Here is a 19,603-nt window from a genome sequence, read left to right as displayed (position 1 = left end):
TCTTAAAGATACCATACTCTGATTTTTCTCACATTAAAATAACTGAGATCCCTTGTGAAACTTAGTTATACTTTGCTGCATTTTAATTAACCTTCAACAGCTATTAAAATGGAATGTAAGCTAAATTTTGAAGGAAAGGAAATAAATGTTTTCCATTTTTCATCTTGATTTATTTTCCGTATGAGAGCAGCTGTGTTTTTGATAGGTTTATGGTTTGCATGAATTAATATTTAAAGTGATCTAGGCCAGTGCATGGCTATTGCTATAAATCTAATGTTTATTTCTGCCTTATCAAATCCTGTCATGGCCTATCTGAAATTTAATATTCAGTGTATACATTAATTGGTCCTCCATACAACATTTTTAATAAATAAATAAATTTTACAAAAAAATTTGAACAAATTTAATTGATTCTTTTGTTTAACTTGCCTCTGGGAACTTTTCTTAATAAAGCTCACAAAACTCTCAGCAAATAAATCTCCCTTAAATAGGAAAAAAAACTAGATTTCACATTTGCTTATTTTGAATTAACAACAACTTTCCATAGGTAAGTCTGCCCTTGCAAAGATGTGGGCAGAATATTAAAAATATCTATTTTTATGTTTCATGGTTCTAGAATAGAAGCCATAAATGTAGTAAATACTGTTTGTTGTTTAACTACTTCAAGCTTCATTTTTCACATTTTCAGGTTTATTAGGTAAAAATAAAAAGGCAGCCTTGGAAGGCAGCTATGGAAAACTATAGTTTGCATTAAAGATAAAGTAGTATTTTCAGCTCCATAAGAAACCATTCCTGCTGAAACTGCTGTAGAAATCGTAAAGCTGCATGAGTGAGGAGTGTCGATTTTGTGATTATAGTAGTTTTCTCAGGTTTGTTTATCTTGATGTAAAATGCACTGTGTTTTATAAATAGTTATTAAAGTTGAGTAATATTCATTTCTATACAGTGTTACGTGTCTTTGGCCTTTTGTGAATGTGCATGTTTTAAACTGCAAATTTTAAACATTTTGTCCTCTAATTGTTATTCAAAATGAAATAAACTTTACCATTACATAAAGAAAGTTGTAGAAGTTTTGTTTGCTAGTTTTAGATTTATATCCCTTTATAAATTCTTCAAATCCCAGCAACTAGTCTGAGAAGGTATATCCATTTAATAGCATTTTAATATATTTTGTCTACAACCCCCTGTGGTATACAGAATACCCCTTCATTTTAATCCAACTAAGTGAAACATGAGATGAAGTATATTAACTCCAATTTGGTAAGAGGGATTTTGCGTCTTCAGTCAGAAAGCCTCCCAGGATTGTCCCCATTACATATTTAAATCAACTTGCAAGTGAACAGCTAATTCATGTCTCCATTCTTTCCTGTTGGATGAATTTCTTAGGTTTTCTAAACTGATTTTTTTTTTCCTAGTGCATGAGAAAGTGGCCAACTTTCACCAATAACATTTGAAGGAGGTAACCAGAAAGTGATAAAATTGAACATATAAACCAAAAGTGCAGGAAAATACCAGAAATAAGAACAATAGCTTTATGAAAAATAAGCATTCTTGGGCTGGGGATATAGCTCAGTTGGTAGAGTCCTTGCCTCGTATACACAAGGCTCTGGGTTCTAATCTCCAGCACCACAAAAAAAAAAAAAAAAAAAAAAAAAAGACTCCTTTTGTAAAAGCCAAATCAATGAGGCTTCAATTCAAATTAGTAATTTGCTGGAATAGGATTATTTCACAGAGGGGCACCTGAGTGGCAATTTGATGAGCCTCTGATTTTATTAGACTGAGGCCACAAGTGTTTAGCTGTTTGGGCTCCCTGGTCCTCTTCACAGTCTTCCCAGGGACAATTGGGTATGGGTTTACAGACAAAGATACAATTTCTGGAAAAGTTACCATGAATTGTATCATATAATGTTCATATTCAGTACCATTCCCCTTAAAACAAGCTGTGTTTATACTGACTGGTTCATTTAAGATACCTTTACCTACCATAAAGGAAACAGCAAATTTGAAATATATTCCCATAAATCCAATACATCACCCCACTTAAAGTTTGTTTTGCTTATGGCATTTCTCACCTAAAGCTTCCGTTTCAGTCACACACAGCCACCTCACTTTAATGAAGAAATGTTGTCCTCACCTGGATAATTTCACAAGCCACTAATAAAAAAAATTGTTAGAAAACATGAAATACTTCTTAACATTCAGTCTATCACTTTCAAGTATAAACTGTGTAACTTGCAAGTCAAAGAATTCCCTATCGTAACTAATTAAAACAAATAATTAAAAAAGCAAAAAAAATTCCCTATCAGAATAATTTCATTAACAATGAACATTTAATTACAATCTTAAAGTAGGCATGCACACATAAAAATGTTAAGTTTGTTCCTTTAATCGCTTAACATGCCTGTTAACTCTTACTTTTCCTGAACATATGCTAAATAAACTTTTTATATTATGCAAAAGTAAACTGAGCCCAACCCAAGGAAATGGACCAAATTCTTAGTTGTGTTTATATACACTTTCAGAAAGCTTTTTGGATGACTTTCTCATTTTAAAACATTTCCCACAGATTCATCTCAATCTGAGAAATTCTCCAGCAGAAGTAGCTCATAATAACATCAATTAAGAGTAAATATGAGAAAAACAAGAGGAAAAATCTGTTCATTGGGACAACAAAAGCATATTGACTTTAAAATGAATAATAAATTTTAAAACAAATTTACTGTGTTAAATATATTTTCTGAAGCACAGGATAAATGGCCCATGCTATAGCTTGGATCTTGAATGTCCCCAGAGGCTCTTGTGTTAAAGGCTTGGTCCTCAGAGTGGTGATGTTGGAAAGTGGAAGAAATCCTAGGAGGTGGGGCCTAATGAGAGGTTCTTAGATCATTGGGGACGTCCTTTCAGAGGGGGTTGGGCAACCCGGGCCCTCCTTCATTCTTGCTTTGCTCTCTGGCTCATGGTGTAAGCAGTTTCGCTGTGACACACATTTCTACCATGATGTGCCCAAAGCCATAGGGTGACTTATCATGTTCTGAAACCTCCAAAACTGAGAGCCAAGGTAAAGCTTTTAACTTTGGCACAGATATTTCATTATAGTAACAGAAAGCTGACCAATGCCAACTATGAGTTCCCACCATGGCGGAGGCCTTGGCAGTAACAGGAAGTTAGTCAAAAAGATGTCAAAAGGGACCATGGGTTATCAAGGACTAGCTCTATCAAAAATGGGTCATTTTCTCTGCTCCCTGCCCCTCATTAAGAATGATGTCTGCCTTCCCACAGTATTCAGTCTTTCATTTTTATTCTATGTTATTTCCTCTGTGATTTATCATTAACTTACTAAAAGCCCCTCCCTGCTAGAATGCAAATAATTTGAGATAGTCTCTTAACTGCTTATTAAGACAACCCTGAGCAAAAAGGTACTATTAATATCCCTGATTTACAAATGAGGAAACAGCAGGGGCACAAAGTCAGTACTTAAGTAACAGAGCCAGAAAGCTATAACCCAGAGGCTGGCTCAAAATCCATGCTTAACTCCCCTCTGAAGTCCTAAGTTTCTGACATGTAATGGGAGAAATGTTTATCATAGGATATATCTTTTCATGTTTTTGGTACACATTTTCTTAATGTGGCACAAACTCTATTACAACCCCAGGATATGTATGAATTACATAATCATTTTTTTCCCAAAGTCGATTTTCTGAAAAGGAGGTTGGATTATTTTTCCTGAGAAAATTAGGCCGTCAAAAACTAATGTCACAAAGAATATGCAATTGCTAAGTAGACCACCTACATTCAAATCTTGGCTCTACTATTATTGTCTATGTGCCCTTGGACATGGTATTTAACTGTCCTGCCTTGATTTCTTTGTCTCTAAGATAGGCCTGGTAACAGTCCACACTTCATAAGGCATTTGGGACATACATGGTGCTTAATAAGTGATTTCCCATTACTGGCATAACTAACTACTTTTCAGAACAGAATTCTATTTTTCCCAATAATCATGGTTTTTTGATAGCAATGAAAGCTTCAAACAAACTTCCACTGGATTTTGTGGTAGTGGCAGGTGGTGGGGAGCATGTCCTTAGAAATTTCAAATGTTAAGCAAAATAAGCCAAATTCAGAAAATCAAAGATGGTATGTTTTTTCTCATGAAGCTAGAGAGAAAAATGAAAAAGGTGGCAGAGGTGTGGGGGCAGAGCTCATGAAAATCTACAGGAGATCAGCAGAGGGACCAGGGGAAATACTGGGGAATGATACTGGTTTAATTATATTGTTCTATTGTGTGTGTATGACTATGTAACAACAAATCCCACCATTATGTACAACTATAATGCACCATTAAAAATATGGAAGGAAAAATGAATACCATATTAATGAGGTACACAATATCTCCCTAATTTTAAACAATTTATGGCCAGTTAACTTGATTGATTGGGGCATCCTGCTAAGGCCGGCAAAATTACAGATACAAGCTCTCTATGAATTCCTTAGCCTTTATGCCACTAATGGACATCAACTGCTCTCCAAAGGAATGGCAAATTAAAGCACAACCACTAGAGAAACCTGGCGAACTAGATAGTCCTCAGAAGGAGCAGTCTCCAGAGGACACTGTAGAATGGTGTGTTGGGGGAGAGGAGGTCTTTGGTGAAGAATGTTTGGGGTGGTGTGGTGGTGGGTATGCTCCTGGCTTTCATTGTAAGGAACTTTGTTATAACAGAGATCCTATACAAGGCATGGGGCAGTCTGCACAATAAAGACTTATTATCCATCAGCATGACTTTGAAATGTCCTACCATTCCCATCAGTGGAAAACACAATCCCACTCTGCCTGTGGACAAAGTACTTTTTGCACTACCTTCATTTTAGAACTATACAACTACAGTACAAGTCAAAGGAAAATCAAACTTTGCTTTGTTTGAAGAATTCACATTAATAGCTATAGTGCAACTGCTTTGAGTTGCCAGTCTAATAAACCTGCATCCACCTGTAATTGGAGCTGTTACAATACTGTGATACTGTATAAGGGATTAGCATCTGAGTCCTTTGTGAAGTCTGTCCAAGTTGTTACACTTTGTAATAAGTTAACATCCTTTTCTTTCTCCTTTCTATTTACCATCAGGGCATTGCATTGATTTTTTTTAAATTATGGGTATTGTGAGTTATATTCTCTATGAATTTCATTCTCAAGCAGTGAAAGTAATGTCATAAAATATTTGTTCTAAGGAGAATCCATTGAGTTCAGTGAGGTTGAGAATCACCACCCTAGAGGCCAGTCCTCATGCCTTCGAAATCTCCATTGTATTTTGTACCTAGAAGCATCAACATCTCAAAGCAGGTATGCCTGATGTTTGAATCTGGTTTTTCATACCAACTCCAGTACTGACTAGCTGTGGGTGGGACTCTGGGCAAGTTACTGCATGCCTCTGTTACCAAATCTGTAAAATAAGAATTCTTATAAAATAGGAAGTATAAATCCTCCTTGTTGAGGTTGTTTGGAGGATGGAGTGAGTAAACATATGTAAGTGTATAGCAGAGTGCTTGGCTCATAATGACAAATCAATAAGGTTAACTTAAAACTATAAAAGGAAGCCAGGCACAGTGGTGCACACCTGTAATCCCAGCGGCTCAGGAGGCTGAGCCAGGAGGATCCCAAGTTCAAAGTCAGTCATCAGCAATGGTGATACACTAAGCAACTCAGTGAGACCCAGTCTGTAAATAAAATACAATATAGGGATGGTAATGTTGCTCTGTGGTCGAATGCCCTTGAGTTCAATCCCTAGCACCCCCCTCCAAAAAAATAATCTATAAAAGGAGCAGCAAATATTAATTAAATGATACAGGAGCATGCTCTAAAGCATGCTCACAAATGTTTTTCCTTTTGCATTCAGCTGTTTCTTTAAATTATTTTGAAAAATCTGGGATGTCTGGAAGTCTCGCCACTTCTAAATATGGGAGAAACAGCACTCCTCTACCACTGGACTGGGCAAGAGCAAAAGTCTTTGAACTGGTTTCCTCAACAGAAAAACAAAAAGGCAGGCTGTTCAACTCTAGGTCAGAATTCTACCTCTCTCTAGTTTTGAAAAGGAATACTGAGGGTGCTATGTGTTAGTATAAACATGCCAGCAGGTGCCAATGTCTTGGCTGGGCACAGAATCACGAGCCACCACACAGCTTTGTAGATTCAAACAGCAATTCTTTATTCCCGAACTCACACCGGCCTCCACACACGTTCTGGGGCAATCCCAGTTGTGCTGCCACCCAATTCACCTACTCCACGAGGCTTTTTTTCCAAAATCCCATTTGAATCTCACGAGAACTCAACGGGAACAAGCAGCAGGAACACCCTAATCCCAGCAGCAATAATCTTCAACCTCCAACTTCCCTAAAACCCCTATTGTCTTAAACTGGGAACGCCTTAAACCCAAGGACCGGGATACTTCCTCAAACCTGATCAGCTCTAATCCCGGATCCGCCTTGGTCCTTGAGCAAGGTCACCTTACATGCAATGTCAACAGCAAAATCCATTTAACATGGGGTACGCTGGCAAGGAAATTTCGATGCGTCATTCCTACTTGGCAATGGCCCTCAGCAAGCAGGAGAGAAAAAATAACTAAAGGAGCAGGAACAAGTCCAGGTAGGTGAGACCAGGCAGGCGTCCTGTCTGAGAGGGCTGCTGGACCCCACGGCAGCATAGGACTCACGGTGCCACATCTTCTATATGTCATGAGAAGCCAGAAATGCAGATCCTTAGGAGAATGTCCAGATTTTTAAACTCTCATAGGCCAAATGACACATCTAAGGGCTGCAAGCAGCCCATAGTCTAAGATGGCTATAAAAATCTACCTTCTTTGTGGTTTTCACAAGCCCTGATACAGATATTTCTTTTAATTTTAAAATATGAGCTATGTGTTAAGTAAAGGCATTTCCTTTTATTGAAAAGCAAAGAATCATCACTAAGGAGATAAAATGAAGAACTTTCATTTAATATTTCAGACAGAGTTCATGAAAACATACTTTATTTATTCTAACCCAGCAGCATATATACTCAAATACGTAGTCATCAGACATGGAATTCAGTGGCACTTGAGATACATAAAATTAGGGAGGATTATAGCAATAGCTAAACTTTGAATTCCACAGTTGTTATTAACATAAAAATTACAGTGTGACTACTAAATAATTAGTATCGTCAATGTGGTAAATACATTAAATTACAAATCTTTACATTTATACATAACTCATTTTACAAATACAGGTTTTAAGACTCAATTGTCCAACTTTTATTTAAACACTAAATGTTGCTGAACAAAAAGTCTGCAATAAATATTCCCTCGGTGGGAGGGGGAAGCAATTTCACGCAGAATCCGTGTTACAATGAACGTCTATGTATTTAAAACTTTAAACTCTTCATGTGGTTACTGAAACCTTGTATTCTGAAAAGAACTCACTATAAACAAAATTTAGTTGTTAATTTAAGAAGTAAATGTTCTCATCATGCTAATATTATTCATGATTAGGTTATTCCCCAAATCATAAATAGATGGTTCATTGCCCCCTCAATTCACTTAATAGTTAATTTTTAAGTGAACCTTTGATAATTACAATTAGGTCTTTTTCCTTCCTTATTCACGTATGCATTTGTATTACAACTCGATAAGCATATGAAAAAAGAACATGTAGTCATTTTCTAGGCAGTATAGCTGAGTTACCCAGTGAAATATTTTCAGCAAGTTTGCAACTTTAAAGTCAAACTGCTACATATTTTGAATAAAAGGAGCAATCATTGAAATGCAATGGTCACCAGGTTTGCAAATCCAGACCTTCTGCGATTAGACCCAGGAACCTTAAGACTAGAAGGCGCTGTATTTTCCCAACACTCTCTTCCAGGACAAGTATACCAGGGAAAAGTCCTCAGAAATGAGTGTGGCAATGACAGCAGTGTGCCATCTGTCTGCCATTTTACTGTGGTGGGTTCTTGGCCATGACCTGTCAACTGGAACTGAAGTCTGGACAGCTCTTCCCAGGCAGTGGGGGCTCCTGTTGAAGTGGGTAGGCAAAATATTGGGGTGACACCAGGAAACCTGACGGTTGGGTCAGGTGGATTGGATGGCCGGTAGTGTAAGGTGGGGGTGGTGAAGGCACAAGGCAGCTAGGTTCAGCCCTGGCGAAGGAGAACCTACGGATGGAGCCACCAGTGGAGCTGGAGCTGGTGGCTGTGCTGGACTGCCTAGAAGGTGCCCTGAGGTTTGTGGAGGTCAAGATCATGGGCAAGGTCTCTGTCTGATAGCTGCGGAGTGAGAAGCGGATGGGCTGCTGCGAGGGCTCCTTGGGTCTCAAACAGGTGCAACAATAAATAGCCACTAAAGAGCCCAGGATGATGAATGCAATGAAGATGGAGCCGACGATCAGGAAAGGGACATACACGGGTTCTAGAAGGCAAAAACAAACATACACGGATGCTCAGATAAGAAGTTCTTAAGCTTGAGCTGTGCTTGGGCAGCTTAGGGGTGGGAGGCAAGAGGTCACTATTACCACTACTGCAAGCTCAATTTTCCAGAGTTATTACTGGTAACCTCCAAAGTGCAAACTGTAATGACAATATGTTCTTGCTACTCCATGAAGGGAGGAAGCAAACTGATAGTATAGCCTCTGTTAGCAATTAGCCATAGTATTGCACATCTGGAAGTCAGAAAACAACAGAATCTATTCTCCAGTACACACAATGGAGGGCAAGGGTGATTTTTGATGGTCACTATAACTGGGTTTAAATCCAGGTTTTAGTAGTATCATGGTGGGAGACTTAGGACTTTAATCCATCTCTTAGTCTGACAACCCATCTCCTTCCCAAGAATCTACAATCTAAGCAAAGAGAATCCAACCTGTTAAATGAGACCCCTGGGATCTATGAAACACCAGAAATAGCAGCATAAAGAAGTCCATAGTGGGCCCCAATTTACTATGTCTCCTCTTGCATCACAAATTGTCAGCTCTGACTGCTTCTATTCAAAAGTGATTTGGGATACCTAGTCCACCTGCCACATCTCTTTCCATTCCTGCCCAAACTCTGGGAAGGTCAAGGTGAACTGTTGATAGATCTGGATGCAACCCGGACTTTCTGTAAGAGCAACCACCAAACAGAGCAAACTCCAGTTTCCTTCTCCCTCTACAGGACAGACAGTTTTCCAGGTCTCTCTCCTGTCTAACAGAACCACACTGGGATGCAGCCTACACTTTAGATGTAGAAGACAGAAAGTCTTTGACTAAGGCTCTACTGTGTGCCTGGCTTACTTTTCCTGATTCAAGGCTCATGAAGACTCTGTGGGATGTGCAAGCTCTGATGTGGAAATCTATCAGTTCTTTACTTCCCACAGTCACAGTCAGTGACTGGCAGATAACCATCAAACACCTTTCAGTGACCCTCCTTCTCCCATGTTAACAGCACTGGTGTGGAAGGTACACAGTGAAGGTGAATACCACTTTCTGATCACTGTGATAAGCATTCATATACACAGCATTCATATACACTCCTTTAATCAGCAGACTCACTCCTTTGAGAACAATATGCCTATTTTAAAATTGGGAATAAGCCCAGAGCTGTTAAGTAATTTGCCCCAGGTTGCACTACTGGAAAGTAACCGCATTTCCACCCATCAAGGGTATGCCTGATCTCAGACTCCTTAGGTAGGGAGATTGATCAGTGCTCTTCCCTGCTGTCCTCTGGCATCAGAGCAGCCAGATAGGAATCCCTGCTGAGAGAAACCTGTTTCCCAGGGCAAGTGGAGGGAAGCCAAAGTCTATATTTTGCTAACATGCCAGAACTGCCTAGAGTTCCCTACCTTCCACTTCTTTTTCTCCAGGAACTGCTTCCCATATCTAGATGGGAAAATTTGACACCCACTCCCAAATTAAATCCCAGGAGAGTCTGAGGGAATATCGAAAGGAGAGCAGGCTCTCCTTTCCTCTGGTCATCTGTTTGGGGGACTGGGGACCCAGGCACTGTTAAAGAACTCTCCAGCTTCTCCCAGACTTTCCCTAGGACCTTCCCTTGACGGCTTCTGGTCTTAGTCAGGAGTCCTGGGGAGTCACCACTCTCAGCTCTGCCTGCTTCTCCGGTTTCCGGGCCATAAAACCATCGCCTCGAGCTCTAAAAGTTTTCCCTGATGTTCTGATTCAGGTGGAAAACTTTTTTCCAAGGTGTAAATTTCCTCTGCTGGGGTCGTGATTTATTCTGCTCTGAAGTGAGCGGAAATTCGACCCGTGTTTTCCGACGTGAGAATAGGGGGCGGGCAAGCCCCCAGCGACCCTGTTTTCTAAATCTCCACCTAGAAGACCTGGGTATTTCTGAAAGGCATGACAATAGGGGTGGGCCTGAGAGGGTAATATGATGCAGAGAAATGAAAGGAAGTCGGGAGAATGGGGCATGGGCTTAGAAACGCTACCAAAGGATAAAAGGGGGCTGAGGGGGCTGGTAAAAAGAATAAAAAATTTTTTTTTAAAAAAAGGAATGGCTGAAGTTTCTTATCCCTACGGAGCCACAGATGAGCGCCTGACCAGAGTCGCGCTCCCCGGCCAACGGAACTTCCCAAAGCTCCTGAAGTGACTATGGAGCGCGTTGGGGCGCCGGGACGCCCCGTTTAAAAAAAAAAAACCGCCTAAAAGGCCCTTTTCTTGGGAGCTCCAGATGTCATCCCCAGGGCCACCAGGTGCAAGCCCTTGCGGCTCTCTCTGTCCCTTACAAACTTTTCTTGGGCCGACACTGGGAGACTGCGTATGGCGGGAAGCCGGACTGCAACCAAATAGGGCCCTCTTACCTGATACGCGACCACCCACTCCAATCTGAATCCCCTACCCTGCTGCTTCCACTTTGCCTGCAGACCCAGGGAGGCCTGGCGCGCACACACCCACGCGCCTGTGGAACTGTCTCCCCGCCCCGGCCCCGCACTTACGCGCTGTGATGCCCGGGTGCTCCAGCTCACCGCGGTCGTTGGTGCAGCCTCCCTGCTCCAGTCTGGCGTCGGCTGCGGCGCAGCAGTAACGAAGCGCGCAGGAGCCACAGCAGATAGTGGCGTCCAGCGTGTCGAAGTCCTCCGGGCACTGGAAACCCTCGTGGTAGTTGCCCTGCACGTCCACCCAGCCGTGGCAGTACTCCCCGGACTGCTGGGCGCCCGCTGGGCCCCAGCGCAGCCAGCCTAATAGGAGGCAGAGCGCCAGCGCCCCCATCGCCGCTTGGCGCCCCGAGCGGGCAGGAGAGGCTCGAAGCGAGAAAGCGAAGTGCTGAGCGTGGGCCTCAAGCACACCGCGGTTCCGCCTCACCCCGGGCACCACGCGTGCGGCAGGTCCCCGCAATCAATGCTACGCCCTCGTGGGTTAGCAGGGGCCGGGGAGGCAGCAGGGGCTGCGCTGCGGGCTCCGCAGGCAGGTGGTCTGCATGGTGCGTGGGGGCAGATTGGCTAGAGCCCTCAGGAGGCGCCGGCCGAGGCTGCTGTTGGGGCTGCTACCGCCGCCCTTTGCCCAGATCATTGCGCTCTGGGAAGGAGGGGAGCACCGAGTCCCCGGCCACCTCTCTCTCCACTCCTCACGCAAGCCATGGCGTCCTGGGCTGTCAACTCCAGGGCTGCTCAGTGTCCCGACTTGTGGTTGTCGCCGGGTCCTAGACGGAGCCCGAAGGGAAGAGAATTGGTTTCCCACGTGCGGGTCCCCGGGACAAGTGGCTACTCAACCCCCGCCCCTGTCTGTCACTGGAGCTGGAGACAGCGAGGCCGCGGCCAAGTACAAACGGCCTCCTGGTTGCTGACAGCTCTGCCTGCAAGGCGTCCTTTAAAAAGGAAGAGGGAGGAGGAGGCGAGAGTTGAGAGAGTCCGCCCTCCGGGGTCGCACTGCCGGAGCTAATCACAGCGGCCGGTCCTCTGCACTTTCTGGTTCGCGCGCCATCCCCCACCTCTCCGCAGCCACCCCCGCCCACCGCGCTCTCGGGGGACTGAACTCTAAGCCTGAAGCGACCAGGCGCTCTCCCCTACACCCTAGTTCTTGCATAGCTCGGAATACTCCGCAGAATGAGGCTGAGGGTTGCCGGGTTCCTGCGTCTCTCTACGCGCTTTGGCTCGCGAGTGGAGGTATTGATTTTACTTCTTATCGATTTAATAAGAAATAAATGATAAATAAACGTGGTGAGCGTGGTGACTAAAGTTTGTCGAGTCATCTGTCTTCTGTTGCTCAGACCCGGGTTCGTCCTGGTACACTGATTCTAAGGGTTCGGTACTGATGACATTTTTAGTGGTAGCCGAACTTTTCCCACCTCCGCCTCCGCTTTTTCATAAATCGACACACTCTCGCCCTTTCCCCCACCTCTAAGCCAGGCGCCGCAGAGTGAAGAATCACCGGTCAGCTCCACCGAGCTGAGGCCAACTCGCAAAACCTCAAAGAGCGCGACTTCTCAGTTCACGCTTGCAAAGGAAATAAAAGGACAAAATTAATGATAATTGAGCAGATCTGAACTTCTGTTCGGGCAAAGAAACACATTTATTTAAATGATGTGTCCCCTGTGTGCTATATCCAGGGGCACTGCTCGTTTAGCGGCATAAGTGCCTTGTGAAACTGGAGTTCTATGAAATCTGGGCTCAAGTCAAGAATTTCTTTTTACTGCATCCTGAACTTCCTCTCGTCGTTTATTGGTAGGTGCGGGGTATCTTCGTGTATCTCAACATATTTGTTAAACACACTGAATACTCGTGCCACTGATTTAAATGTTGGCAAGTTGAGTGAAACAAAAGGAACGCAGTATGCAAAAGGCACCAGCAATACAAGTGTAGGGTCCGAAGTATTTATTACTCCCGCAGCTTCCTGACCGCCCCGAGTCGCTCCTAGTGAAACCTTTTTGTTTAACCTTAAATAAAACGATTTCTTACAAAAAAATCTAAATTGTATTCCAGGTAAAGAATGACTTCTGATTTCTAACCTTAAATCTTGAGATTATCACTTAATTATAAGGCTATAAAAACAATTGCCTATCATTCTACACGTTAAATAGAACCATGTAAATATTTAACACTATTGCACCCTTTAAAAAAGACATATCTTAGGACAATAATAAGCTATTAAGTAAAACCAAATTAAGCCTAGGCAAATAATGAGAAAGTTTTGCATGGTTTAGTTGAACAACTTAATTTAAGCATATGGGAAATTGCTTTGCAGAAATTTCTTAGGTTGTGGGTTTTTATTTACACATACATAGAAATGTTCTTTCCAGGCTTAAAGTTGGCTTTTTAAAAATCTGGGTTTTTTTTTTTTGTTGTTGTTGTTGTTGTTGTTTGTTTTTTTGGTTTTTTTTTAAGGAATGTTGGTTGGATTGTTGTTATATTCTGAATAATTAAAGGAAAAGTCATTCACAACCACAGCAGAGGTGAGGGGTAATGACCCTTATAAAATGATAAAACTCAAAGACACGTTCACTGCTAATAACTTTCCCAGCACCACACCTCTTCATATTCTTTTTCTTAAACTTTAGAGGACTTTTATTACATTGCAACCTCATGAAGTTGTTCAACAGCAATAGCAACTTCAGCAAGTCCCCCAAGGGTCAGGTTTCTCTCATTATCCAGCTGTTCTTTGATAGCATTAATATTTTAAGGAGTGATTTGTTGGCGCTTACCTCCCATTAATTACATTCTCTATGCCACAGTGGGATTCTTTTCCTTAGGACACCAGCTATAATTAATTTCCTCATTCAAAGCCCCTGTCTATTTGACTTATTTAGAGGGCATTTCACCCAAATTTAGTTGGATGATATTTACTAATGAAAATAACCAAGCCTCCAAATTACTTGGCACTTCATAGATCTGACATGTGTGAACATTAAAACATCTGTGTATCATGCTTTCACATCTAGCTACAGATTCAAAGCCTTTCTAAAACCATTACACTAATCCACTCAGGGAGTTGCCACAAGGGAAAATATGAGCTTGGTTCCTCGTCATAGACGCTCTCTTCAAACTTTGCATTGACAAATCTGAACTTCAAAAATGCTGCTCTAAGAATATGCTTTGCCAAAAGTAAGAGAATATACCTTTTTTCAGGCTTACAAACATGCAAATTTCTGTTATTCTGTTACCCTTTGAAGATTAAAAAGTGCTCAGAACCCCCCTCTAAAACTCTAGGGGAAGGTCTTGGAGACAGACGATAAAATCTGTACTCTCTGGAATATCACCTAGGGGTTTGAGAAATGTTATGTTTTCCCTTATCTTGGTGACATGAATTCCATATTTTGGTGAAGAATACAATCACAAGATATCATTCACCCAGTCTGGGCTCTCTTGTGGCCCTGGCTCCAGGAAATTCTGTAGGAAATGAGTTAAATGATACGATGTCTGGGATCTGCTTTAATAAACACCTGCAAGAAAGAGAAAGGACAGGGAGAAAGAAAGGAGGGAGTAGGAAAGGCAGAAAATAAAAAAGAGGAGAGAAATGGAGATGGAAAGACAGGATAGATGAAACTGGAACACAGCTGGCAACATGTTGATAATTGTAGCTGGGTGAAGGGACTGGTATAAAAATACAATTCTATTTTATGTATAAGTAAAAATTACATAACTTTTTATGGTTCTGGGGATTGAACCCAGGGCCTGACAGATGCAAAATACCAGCTCTACCACAGAGCTACACCTCCAGCCCCATAATATGTTTTATTAAAATCAACAGGAATCAGTACAATTACATCATGCAACAGGCACTGGACCATATTTTTAAATCATGTTCTGTTCACTTCTCTCTGTTGTTTGTTCTTCAGAGCGTAGTGAGTGATCTGAGTTAAGGGAAAAGCAAAGAAGAAAAACAGGAAAATATGGAGGCATCAGAAAGAGTAGGAAAACAATAATATAGTAAATAAAGGCCAAACGGGACCCAAAAAAATCGGGGACAGTTCACTTTGCCTATGGAAGTCCCCTGTGGCTCACTTGCATTGGACCCAGAAACAAACAACACACACACACACACACACACACACACACACACACACACACAAAGTTCCTCAATCCTTCCTCAGCTTCTTACCTGGGGTGATTTGTTATCACTGACTTTCCTTTAATTACTTTGCAGGCAACTTAGTGGAATTCTCTTCCATGGGTCCCTTGCCATAAATCTCTTATTCCAGGCCTCTGTTAATCTGAGTTATTTGAAAGATGTTTCTTCTCAAATTTGCTCTAGCACATATTTTCCACTAGAGTATACCTAGGTGCCAGGAAATATAGGCGTATATTCTCAGACCTGGGGGAATCTGGCGCCAAACGGGGCCCCTCCTCCTGCCCTGGGTATTAGCCAGCCTCAGTCTCCTCATTTATAAAAAGAGGGGATTAGACTAGGGCCCTTAGGGCAGAGTGTAATGGAATCACCTAGGGATCTTGTTAAATCACAGATTTTGATTCATAGGAACTGCAGTGGGGCCTGAGAGCCTGCATTTCTAATGAGCTCCCCCGTGATGCTGGGATGCTTAGGCTGCCTTTTTGAGTCCCTCTGGCTTTTCCTTGTCCTTGTCCCCAACTTCAGAGGAAGGAGTGAATAGAGCCAAAGGACATGCCCACTCAAAACCCCCCTACCACTCTCTGTGTCCCAAACCCCAGCACTTCCTACTCAAACAAGCCAAAAGTTGCTTCTAAGGTCCATAGAAACTTCTCACTGGTTGTAAAAGGCCCTGTGGATAGGTAGTTAAAAACTTACACATGCAGGCTGGAGGGGTCCACACACATATTTGATGGTCTCAGAAATGGGAAGAGTAGGAGGAGCAGATTCAGACGGATGGCTCCCATGTCTATCTTTGTCCTGGCTTACAAATGTTAGAATGGGCCTGTTGCCTAGTGCATGGTAGAGACCCCATAAATAGAGAGAAAATAAATAAACGACTGAATAAATGACAAAATCAATATTTTCCCTTAGTAATTCCATAGCACTTAATGACACATTGTAATTTTGTGTTTAGACATCTGTTGTCCCCATTAGCCTGGTCTCCTTTTTCATTATTCTATTCCGGGACCTAGCAGAATGGCTGGCACGTAGTGGGGGCTTCATAAATGTTGAATAGATGAGTGCAAACAATGAATGACTGTTTGAGAACATGTTGCAACTGAATAACATGGTTTCACAAATAGGTAGAACTGTGGCAGAAGAGAGCAGGGTGAATTTTCAGGGCAGGGGGAGATTGTTGAGTCAACTCCCAGTGACTTAATTAAACTGTCCATGTGTCAGCACCACCAGAAAAGGCAGTCACCATCTCATTCCCTATGGAGATGGTGGTGACACTGTCCAAGAACACAGGGATATGATGCAGAGAAAACTGACCAGCATAGTAAAAAGAACACTCTGGTTTTGTGTCAGTCAAGGCTGGGTTAAAGTGTGCCTCTTCTGATCACATGACCTTGAGCAATGCTGGTTCCACTACTGAATTTCAGTTTTTAATTCTTTAAAACAAATAATCCCTACCTTGAAGGATTGTTATAAGGTCCAAAGGAAAACCTGTAGCCTGGCACAGAATTGGAGCTTCATAACCAGTGGGCACTATTGCCCATGACCAGCCCATTTCAATCTTCAGTCAAATAATCATCCTAAGTTTCCTGCTGATCAGAATAGGCCTATTCTCTGAGTCATTTGAATGGATTATTTACAGTTCCCCATCACTCATTCCTTTATTTGTTAAATGTGTCCTTCATAACTACTGGCAACTGAATGTTGATTATTCATTTTTAGAGCTGTTCTCCTGAGACATGCCCAAAGCTAGGAAAGTGGAGGATAACAGTGTATGTCGGACAATCCCAGTAGAGGGACAGACCCTGCTGGACAGACCTTATTTCAGCTGGATTTCTACAAGGTAGAGCCTCAAGCACAGGTGGGCATTTAATAAGTATCCGATTAGTCTGCGATTCCATATTATGTCAGTTGAGATGTAATTTATTAACCTGGGCTCCAGGCATCCTTCCAGTTCATGTATAATAGAATGACATTTTTCATGCAGAAATATAAATTAAATTAATTGGCATCCCTATTAATTGAAACTTCCTTGACAGTAGATGGATTTTCCCCCAACGCCACCCCTTTCTCAGCAAGGGGTATTTCCTTCTGAGTTCTTACAGACGGCAGAGAGGCCAGCCCGATTCCTGGGGCTCCCCAAGGAGCCAGCTTTCAGCAAGGTTTAGAGCAGCAGGAAAAGTGAACTGACCCTGGCAAAATGGTAAGTTGCTGCTAAGCGGCCATATGTTCTTTTGGTGGGGAAAAGTTTTCAGAGGAGAAAGAAAACAGAGGGTTCTTGTCTTACTTCTGTCTTCTTATTCTCTTCACCTTGACCAGCCTCAGTAGAATGTCTTAAAATTTTCAAGTCATCTTTAAAGTTTGTAAATCATCTTTCTAAAGCTCCTATAGAACTGCAATCAAAGATATCATTTGTTTGGTTTTGTTTTGGATTTTTTCCCCCTCAGATAGTCTATTTGTTTAGCTCTGTAGGCAATGTAAAGAGTGAATAAGACAAGGTTGTGACTTCCACACTTAGAGGTCGACCTAAGTCTTCTCTGTCTCAGGAATACAGAACATATATACTTGACCTTGGCTTGCAAACACCTGCTGTGAATTATTTGAGACACTCAGCCAAGAAACTTGAGTGTCATAGACACAATCAAATATGCAATATGGAAATTGAACCCAGTGTTCCATATCCCTACAAGCAAATGGGTCAATGGTGCTATCTTCATAAATGACAGTATCAGAGTTTAACACCTAGCATTGATTAGTGCTTGGGGATTGTTTCTGATATATTTGCTCTGCGCTCTGATTTTGTCAAGTCGTTCATTCTGTAACCACTCCACTTCATACTTCTTCAGTGTGCTGTTTGCAATCAAAGACAAAAAGAAAACTCATCCTTGGCATCCTACTTAGCTTCTCTATCTGAATTGGGCTTGACGTAAATTCCACAGCTGTAGCGATTTGTAATGCTATTCCAACTTCGAATGTCAAAAACTAGGATTCAGTAATCCTTTAGTTTATATGCCACACTCTTCCCCTTATCTTCCTAAGGAGCATAAAATGTCACAAAATCTCATACTAAATTGTTTTTACTTTCTTGATAAGGATAATTTATGCCTCCACATACACACAGAGCCATTTTTCTATACCTGTCATTTATCTATCATCTATCTATCTCCTTTGATTTCTTTCCTGAGCAGAACACCTCCACCTTACCCTAGTAATAGTATGCTACCCTCCCCACTCCATGGGTTCCTGGAGTGACTGTCAATCATGGTGCTCTCTCTGGTCAATACTGGCCATGAGATCATACCAATGCATTCAAAATTTCTCATGTGTCTGGATTTTGTGCTCAGTGCTGGGATGAGCACATGATTCAAGCATGGTCAATCAGAATCCTTCCATGAGATTTGGTATGTGGACTATGAAGGACAGGAGAACTTCTCTTCCTTTTACATTTGTAAACTGTGCAGATATTTGCCTGTCATGATTAAAGACATGATCTTTGTAGGACAGGCCTCACTGAGAATCAGGTCAACTCAGAGGCAAGAGAAGAAGCAAAAGGAAGAAACCTGGAATGTTTGAGTTCCTGGACCTGACTCTGCTTGGAGCTAACACATCCTGGTCCTCTCTATTATAGGAGACAGTACTCTCTTACACTTTTGGTTTAAGCCAGTTTGGGTTAGGTTTTGATCACAACTGAAAACATCCTGACTACTACAATAAATATTATGAAAGATAGCTTTAGAAAATGACTGCTGCCTACGACTGGGAGACAGTAAAGGAATCAAAACAGAATGACATCAAAGCACAACAGGGGGAGCTACATCAAGAAGGGACAAATGCTTTGTTCACTGTATTAGGCCTTCAGACAGTGTATGTCAAGGTGAGAGTCACCATACATTGGGGTCATGAGATCAATTTAGTGGAACATGAATGGCATTTGTAAAGGGATGAGAAATAGAGAGCACATCAAACATAAGAAAGGGAAATTTTATTTCCTGACGTTTAACTTCAGGCACCCGTGTAAGATATAAAATGACATTTTTATTAATTTTGTATTTATATATGGCAGCAGAATGTATTACAATTCATATTACACATAGAGAGCACAATTTTTCGTATGTTTGGTTGTATACAAAGTATATTCACATCAATTTGTGTCTTCATACATGTACTTTGGATAATGATGTCCATCACATTCCACTATCATTTCTAACCCCATGCTCCCTCCCTCCCCCTCCAACTCCTCTGCCTTATCTAGAGTTCGTCTATTCCTCCCATGCTCCCCCACTATGAATCAGCTCAGTTGGTAGAGTGCTTGCCTCACATGCACAAGGCCCTGGGTTTAATCCCCAGCACAACACGCACACACACACACACACACACACACACACACAATTATCTTTGTGCTAAAATGCCTTTTTTACTGAGGGGCATGATCAAACATTTTAAAGCCACTGCTTAGAACACAAAGCAGTGTTCTATTTTGCATCATAGCATTGACTAGAAGTATAAAAATATTAGCAAATTACCACTCATATGTTCAGAGAAAAGAACTATTTTCCATAACTGATATTCTGTCTTTAGTATGGTAGACATGTCT

The 19,603-nt window shown here is 41.8% G+C and overlaps 1 protein-coding gene across 1 annotated transcript; it reads right to left on the bottom strand.

Annotated features, from left to right (window-relative positions):
- Positions 1-6,906: 6,906 nt before the first annotated feature.
- Positions 6,907-11,809, bottom strand: SHISA3 (shisa family member 3). Its single transcript, XM_081304830.1, has 2 exons — positions 10,947-11,809; positions 6,907-8,429 (listed from the first exon to the last, which is right to left on the bottom strand). The coding sequence occupies exons 1-2, from the start codon at positions 11,218-11,220 to the stop codon at positions 7,990-7,992; spliced, it is 714 nt and encodes a 237-aa protein (XP_081160956.1). The 5' UTR covers positions 11,221-11,809; the 3' UTR covers positions 6,907-7,989.
- Between the last annotated feature and the right edge of the window lie 7,794 nt (positions 11,810-19,603).

Source organism: Spermophilus citellus, assembly GCF_964194105.1.
Source record: "Spermophilus citellus genome assembly, chromosome: 8".
NCBI classification, from domain to species: Eukaryota; Metazoa; Chordata; class Mammalia; order Rodentia; family Sciuridae; genus Spermophilus; species Spermophilus citellus.
This window is presented reverse-complemented; position numbering and strand designations above follow the sequence as displayed.

Excerpts from the sequence above, each read along its gene's own strand:
- SHISA3 (XM_081304830.1), bottom strand. The coding sequence starts at position 11,220 with ATGGGGGCGCTGGCGCTCTGCCTCCTATTAGGCTGGCTGCGCTGGGGC. Across the intron at positions 8,430-10,946 it reads GCACCCGGGCATCACAGCGC|AACCCGTGTATGTCCCTTTC; the intron begins GTAAGTGCGGGG and ends TTTGCCTTCTAG.